At 39.8% G+C, this 7,500-nt stretch overlaps 1 protein-coding gene across 1 annotated transcript in view; it reads left to right on the top strand.

Annotated features, from left to right (window-relative positions):
* Positions 1-4,949, top strand: part of LOC138859852 (golgin subfamily A member 6-like protein 22) — a 6,362-nt gene extending 1,413 nt beyond the window's left edge. Inside the window, exons 3-12 of the mRNA XM_070116150.1 lie at positions 1,390-1,557; positions 1,705-1,851; positions 1,936-2,040; positions 2,209-2,355; positions 3,049-3,195; positions 3,322-3,783; positions 3,994-4,266; positions 4,351-4,581; positions 4,666-4,779; positions 4,905-4,949. Of these exons, the coding sequence (XP_069972251.1) occupies positions 1,390-1,557; positions 1,705-1,851; positions 1,936-2,040; positions 2,209-2,355; positions 3,049-3,195; positions 3,322-3,783; positions 3,994-4,266; positions 4,351-4,581; positions 4,666-4,779; positions 4,905-4,949 (1,839 nt within the window). The remainder of the gene's footprint in view (positions 1-1,389; positions 1,558-1,704; positions 1,852-1,935; positions 2,041-2,208; positions 2,356-3,048; positions 3,196-3,321; positions 3,784-3,993; positions 4,267-4,350; positions 4,582-4,665; positions 4,780-4,904) is intronic.
* The last annotated feature ends 2,551 nt before the right edge of the window (positions 4,950-7,500 follow it).

The raw sequence follows: 7,500 nt of genomic DNA on the forward strand, positions 1-7,500 counted from the left end.
GAGGTTAGTGATCGTATGGTTGAGGTTAGTGATCGTATGGTTGAGGTTAGTGATCGTATGGTTGAGGTTAGTGATCGTATGGTTGAGGTTAGTGATCGTATGGTTGAGGTTAGTGATCGTATGGTTGAGGTTAGTGATCGTATGGTTGAGGTTAGTGATCGTATGGTTGAGGTTAGTGATCGTATGGTTGAGGTTAGTGATCGTATGGTTGAGGTTAGTGATCGTATGGTTGAGGTTAGTGATCGTATGGTTGAGGTTAGTGATCGTATGGTTGAGGTTAGTGATCGTATGGTTGAGGTTAGTGATCGTATGGTTGAGGTTAGTGATCGTATGGTTGAGGTTAGTAATCGTATGGTTGAGGTTAGTGATCGTATGCTCGAGGTTAGTGATCGTATGCTTGAGGTTAGTGATCGTATGGTTGAGGTTAGTGATCGTATGGTTGAGGTTAGTGATCGTATGGTTGAGGTTAGTGATCGTATGCTTGAGGTTAGTGATCGTATGGTTGAGGTTAGTGATCGTATGGTTGAGGTTAGTGATCGTATGGTTGAGGTTAGTGATCGTATGGTTGAGGTTAGTGATCGTATGGTTGAGGTTAGTGATCGTATGGTTGAGGTTAGTGATCGTATGGTTGAGGTTAGTGATCGTATGGTTGAGGTTAGTGATCGTATGGTTGAGGTTAGTGATCGTATGGTTGAGGTTAGTGATCGTATGGTTGAGGTTAGTGATCGTATGGTTGAGGTTAGTGATCGTATGGTTGAGGTTAGTGATCGTATGGTTGAGGTTAGTGATCGTATGGTTGAGGTTAGTGATCGTATGGTTGAGGTTAGTGATCGTATGCTTGAGGTTAGTGATCGTATGGATGAGGTTAGTGATCGTATGGTTGAGGCTAGTGATCGTATGGTTGAGGTTAGTGATCGTATGGTTGAGGTTAGTGATCGTATGGTTGAGGTTAGTGATCGTATGGTTGAGGTTAGTGATCGTATGGTTGAGGTTAGTGATCGTATGGTTGAGGTTAGTGATCGTATGGTTGAGGTTAGTGATCGTATGGTTGAGGTTAGTGATCGTATGGTTGAGGTTAGTGATCGTATGGTTGAGGTTAGTGATCGTATGGTTGAGGTTAGTGATCGTATGCTTGAGGTTAGTGATCATATGGATGAGGTTAGTGATCGTATGGTTGAGGTTAGTGATCGTATGGATGAGGTTAGTGATCGTATGGTTGAGGTTAGTGATCGTATGGTTGAGGTTAGTGATCGTATGGTTGAGGTTAGTGATCGTATGGTTGAGGTTAGTGATCGTATGGTTGAGGTTAGTGATCGTATGGTTGAGGTTAGTGATCGTATGGTTGAGGTTAGTGATCGTATGGTTGAGGTTAGTGATCGTATGGATGAGGTTAGTGATCGTATGGCTGAGGTTAGTGATCGTATGCTTGAGGTTAGTGATCGTATGGTTGAGGTTAATGATCGTAAATTTGAGGTTAACGATCGTAAAGTTGAGGTTAGTGATCGTAAAGTTGAGGTTAGTGATCGTATGGTTGAGGTTAGTGATCGTATGGTTGAGGTTAGTGATCGTATGGTTGAGGTTAGTGATCGTATGGTTGAGGTTAGTGATCGTATGGTTGAGGTTAGTGATCGTATGGTTGAGGTTAGTGATCGTATGGTTGAGGTTAGTGATCGTATGGTTGAGGTTAGTGATCGTATGGTTGAGGTTAGTGATCATATGGTTGAGGTTAGTGATCGTATGGTTGAGGTTAGTGATCGTAAATTTGAGGTTAATGATCGTAAAGTTGAGGTTAGTGATCGTAAAGTTGAGGTTAGTGATCGTATGGTTGAGGTTAGTGATCGTATGGTTGAGGTTAGTGATCGTATGCTTGAGGTTAGTGATCGTATGGTTGAGGTTAGTGATCGTATGGTTGAGGCTAGTGATCGTATGGTTGAGGTTAGTGATCGTATGCTTGAGGTTAGTGATCGTATGCTTGAGGTTGGTGATCGTATGGTTGAGGTTAGTGATCGTATGGTTGAGGTTAGTGATCGTATGGTTGAGGTTAGTGATCGTATGGTTGAGGTTAGTGATCGTATGGTTGAGGTTAGTGATCGTATGGTTGAGGTTAGTGATCGTATGCTTGAGGTTAGTGATCGTATGGTTGAGGTTAGTGATCGTATGGTTGAGGTTAGTGATCGTATGGTTGAGGTTAGTGATCGTATGGTTGAGGTTAGTGATCGTATGGTTGAGGTTAGTGATCGTATGCTTGAGGTTAGTGATCGTATGGATGAGGTTAGTGATCATATGGTTGAGGTTAGTGATCGTATGGTTGAGGTTAGTGATCGTATGGTTGAGGTTAGTGATTGTAAAGTTGAGGTTAGTGATCGTAAAGTTGAGGTTAGTGATCGTATGGTTGAGGTTAGTGATCGTATGGTTGAGGTTAGTGATCGTATGGTTGAGGTTAGTGATCGTAAAGTTGAGGTTAGTGATCGTATGGTTGAGGTTAGTGATCGTATGGTTGAGGTTAGTGATCGTAAAGTTGAGGTTAGTGATCGTATGGTTGAGGTTAGTGATCGTATGGTTGAGGTTAGTGATCGTATGGTTGAGGTTAGTGATCGTAGGGTTGAGGTTAGTGATCGTAGGGTTGAGGTTAGTGATCGTATGCTTGAGGTTAGTGATCGTATGGTTGAGGTTAGTGATCGTATGCTTGAGGTTAGTGATCGTATGCTTGAGGTTAGTGATCGTATGGTTGAGGTTAGTGATCGTATGCTTGAGGTTAGTGATCGTATGCTTGAGGTTAGTGATCGTATGGATGAGGTTAGTGATCGTATGGTTGAGGTTAGTGATCGTATGGTTGAGGTTAGTGATCGTATGGTTGAGGTTAGTGATCGTATGGTTGAGGTTAGTGATCGTATGGTTGAGGTTAGTGATCGTATGGTTGAGGTTAGTGATCGTATGGTTGAGGTTAGTGATCGTATGGTTGAGGTTAGTGATCGTATGGTTGAGGTTAGTGGTCGTATGGTTGAGGTTAGTGATCGTATGGTTGAGGTTAGTGATCGTATGGTTGAGGTTAGTGATCGTATGGTTGAGGTTAGTGATCGTATGGTTGAGGTTAGTGATCGTAAAGTTGAGGCTAGTGATCGTATGCTTGAGGTTAGTGATCGTATGGTTGAGGTTAGTGATCGTATGGTTGAGGTTAGTGATCGTATGGTTGAGGTTAGTGATCGTATGGTTGAGGTTAGTGATCGTATGGTTGAGGTTAGTGATCGTATGGTTGAGGTTAGTGATCGTATGGTTGAGGTTAGTGATCGTATGGTTGAGGTTAGTGATCGTATGGTTGAGGTTAGTGATCGTATGGTTGAGGTTAGTGGTCGTATGGTTGAGGTTAGTGATCGTATGGTTGAGGTTAGTGGTCGTATGGTTGAGGCTAGTGATCGTATGGTTGAGGTTAGTGATCGTATGGTTGAGGTTAGTGATCGTATGGTTGAGGTTAGTGATCGTATGGTTGAGGTTAGTGATCGTATGCTTGAGGTTAGTGATCGTATGGTTGAGGTTAGTGATCGTAAAGTTGAGGCTAGTGATCGTATGCTTGAGGTTAGTGATCGTATGCTTGAGGTTAGTGATCGTATGGTTGAGGTTAGTGATCGTATGGTTGAGGTTAGTGATCGTATGGTTGAGGTTAGTGATCGTATGGTTGAGGTTAGTGATCGTATGGTTGAGGTTAGTGGTCGTATGGTTGAGGCTAGTGATCGTATGGTTGAGGTTAGTGATCGTATGCTTGAGGTTAGTGATCGTATGGTTGAGGTTAGTGATCGTATGGTTGAGGTTAGTGATCGTATGGTTGAGGTTAGTGATCGTATGGTTGAGGCTAGTGATCGTATGGTTGAGGTTAGTGGTCGTATGGTTGAGGCTAGTGATCGTATGGTTGAGGTTAGTGATCGTATGGTTGAGGTTAGTGATCGTATGGTTGAGGTTAGTGATCGTATGGTTGAGGTTAGTGATCGTATGGTTGAGGTTAGTGATCGTATGGTTGAGGTTAGTGATCGTATGGATGAGGTTAGTGATCGTATGGTTGAGGTTAGTGGTCGTATGGTTGAGGCTAGTGATCGTATGGTTGAGGCTAGTGATCGTATGGTTGAGGTTAGTGATCGTATGGTTGAGGCTAGTGATCGTATGGTTGAGGTTAGTGATCGTATGGTTGAGGTTAGTGGTCGTATGGTTGAGGCTAGTGATCGTATGGTTGAGGCTAGTGATCGTATGGTTGAGGTTAGTGATCGTATGGTTGAGGTTAGTGATCGTATGGTTGAGGTTAGTGATCGTATGGTTGAGGTTAGTGATCGTATGCTTGAGGTTAGTGATCGTATGGTTGAGGTTAGTGATCGTATGGTTGAGATTAGTGATCGTAAAGTTGAGGTTAGTGATCGTATGGTTGAGATTAGTGATCGTAAAGTTGAGGTTAGTGATCGTATGGATGAGGTTAGTGATCGTATGGTTGAGGTTAGTGATCGTATGGTTGAGATTAGTGATCGTAAAGTTGAGGTTAGTGATCGTATGGTTGAGGTTAGTGATCGTATGCTTGAGGTTAGTGATCGTATGGTTGAGGTTAGTGATCGTATGGTTGAGGTTAGTGGTCGTATGGTTGAGGTTAGTGATCGTATGGTTGAGGTTAGTGATCGTATGGTTGAGGTTAGTGATCGTATGCTTGAGGTTAGTGATCGTATGGTTGAGATCTGTGATTATACGGTTAACGACGGTATGGTTGATCATGGCAATGGTATGGCTATAGTTGATAGTTGTATGGTAGTGGATAATTTTTTGCATGGCTGGGAATTGAGTTAAGAATGTTTTTTTTTGTAATTCATAATCATATGGTTGAGGCCCACATCTCTATAGTTATAGTTAGTAACCGTGATTTAAATTAACAGCTGGTTGATAGGTCCATGGTTCAGGTCCAGGAGTATATGATATAAAATTATGAATATCACTAGAGTCGATAATTGTAGGTTTAAAGGATGTGGACAGGGAATTGCGAGCATGGAAAAGGAGAAAATGAAAGAAATATTGATAAAAGATGAGAATTGGACACCAGAAAATAAATGAAAGGGGGTGGAAAACCAGACGGAGAAAGACAAAAGGGAATGATAATGATTAATCTTGACGATCGTTAGAGAAAGGAAGGCAAGAGGGAAAAGAATGATGAAAGAAAGTAAATAGGCAGATTAAGGTTGATGATTGCTGAAGAAAGAATGGATAAAGGAGATGAAAAAAAGAGAAGAAAGGAGGTAGATATGTGAAAAGTGAGAGAAAAAAAATATTACAGATTATAATTGTATGAAAAAATAGACACTGGAGGAGGCAGAAAGTAGAAGGAGGTGCATAAGAAAATGAAATAAAGAAGGGTAATTGAGCGAAGAGGTTAAACAGAGAAAGGAAGAAATCTAAAAGGATATACACAGGAGAAAAAAAAATGTTATAAAAAGAATAAATTAGAGAAAAGGGAAGAACAAAATAAAAAGAATATACTTAAAGTATCGATTGAGGTAAAATATGATTTTTTTTATTTCTTCTATTTTCATTATTATTATCATTATTTTTTTTCATTTCATTTTTCTATTTATTTATCTTTTTATTATCATTATTATTATTTTTTTTTTTTTTTTTTTTTTTTTTGGATACATTACAATCGACTGGAATTAAGTATTACCAAATCGGCTGTCTCTGAAACACATGTCTCTGAAGTTTTTTGAAATGGTTGTCTCTGAAGCTTACCGAAAATGTGTTCATTTAAGCTTGCTGAAAATGTTGTCTCTGAACACTCCTAAACACTCCCAAGTATTTTGAAACATTCTGAAACACTCTGAAACACTGAAACATTTTCAAAAGCCGTGAAATACTTGTTTCTGAAGCTTGATGAAACTGCTGTCTCTAAAACACTCCCAAGCTCTCCCAAACACTTGTCTTTGAAGTTTCCTGAAGCTATTGCCTCTGAAACATGCGGAAATATTTCACTTGTTTGGCCTTTTCCCCTCTCCGTCCGCTTCCTTTCCCCTCACTTTCTCATGTTTTCGCTTCGGACTGCTTTCTCGTTTTCACTTCCCCTCCTCATCCCTTTCTGTCATTCTGAAAACGTGAGACAAAATAAAGGAAAAGAGAGGAAGCAACAGAGAGCGTGACTTCGTGAATTATTATGTAAGAGAGGGAGAGAGAGAAAGAGAGAGAGAGAGATAGAGAGAGAGAGAGAGAGAGAGAGAGAGAGAAAGAGAGAGAGAGAGAGAGAGAGAGAGAGAGAGAGAGAGAGAGAGAGAGAGAGAGAGAGAGAGAGAGAGCGAGAGAGAGAGAGAGAGAGAGAGAGAGAGAGTAAGAAAAGGAGGGAGGCAAGGACAATGAAAGAGAAACAGAGGGAGGGGGGAGAGAGAGAGAGAGAGAGAGAGAGAGAGAGAGACAGACAGAGATAGATAGAGAGAAAGAGAGAGGCAGATATAGATAGAGAGAGAGAGAGATAGAAAGAGTGAAGCAGACAGAGACAGACACAGAAACAGAGAGCATGAGACAGACAGACAGACAAACGAAAGGAGGGAAAGGTCACACCAATGACTGATTACCAGATATTGTATTACAAATGGTATGACCCCTGCAATTTCGTGATGTCCCCCTTGACCCCTGAACTTTCCATGGCCTCCCATTTCCCTCCCTGGAACGGAAATGGTAATTTGTCCTTAATGTTTAGAGTTATAATCTATCAATTCTCAAAATTTTTTTCTGTAATTTAGTTCCTCCTGAACTATTATTTCACTGCCTTAAAGTTCGTTATGTGATATGTATTTATTTGTTATTGGTATTTATTTATCATTAGTCGTATTTATCTATTTTATTTTATCATTATTATTACTTTTTTTTTTTTTTTTTTTTTTTTTTTTTTTTTTTACTTTGTCGCATAAAACAGCTGATTGTTGGGTGAATCTGGGGTCACTTCGCGAATTTCATTTTCACCCGCAGAATTCAAGGTAGGCTCCTCCCCCTAAACGGCCTCAGCCAATCAGGCTTCTTTTTCACTTAATGACGTCATAGTGGATAGATGAGCTTGAATGACGAGCCTGAATTTGATATTGGATATTTAATGACGTTTCTGCTATTTTTTTCTTTTTTTTTTAATGTTGAAAGCGTTCATCTGTAATGGACACTACTACAAAAATAAATGATGATAATGAAAATGGAAATTATATTAGCGATGAAAGTAATATGATTTAAGTAAATCCTGACAGTCTTTAGTATTCTATAATCCATATGTGTAGGTGTTAATACCATGGTTTCAAATGCATAACACACACACACACACACACACACACACACACACACACACACACACACACACACACACACACACACACACATATATATATATATATATATATATATATATATATATATATATATATATGTATGTATGTATGTATGTATATATGTATATATATGTATATAAAGATATAATCATATACTTTTTTCTTTCTTTCCTTCTTTCTT

The sequence above is a fragment of the Penaeus vannamei genome, chromosome 38 (assembly GCF_042767895.1).
Source record: "Penaeus vannamei isolate JL-2024 chromosome 38, ASM4276789v1, whole genome shotgun sequence".
Taxonomy (NCBI): domain Eukaryota; kingdom Metazoa; phylum Arthropoda; class Malacostraca; order Decapoda; family Penaeidae; genus Penaeus; species Penaeus vannamei.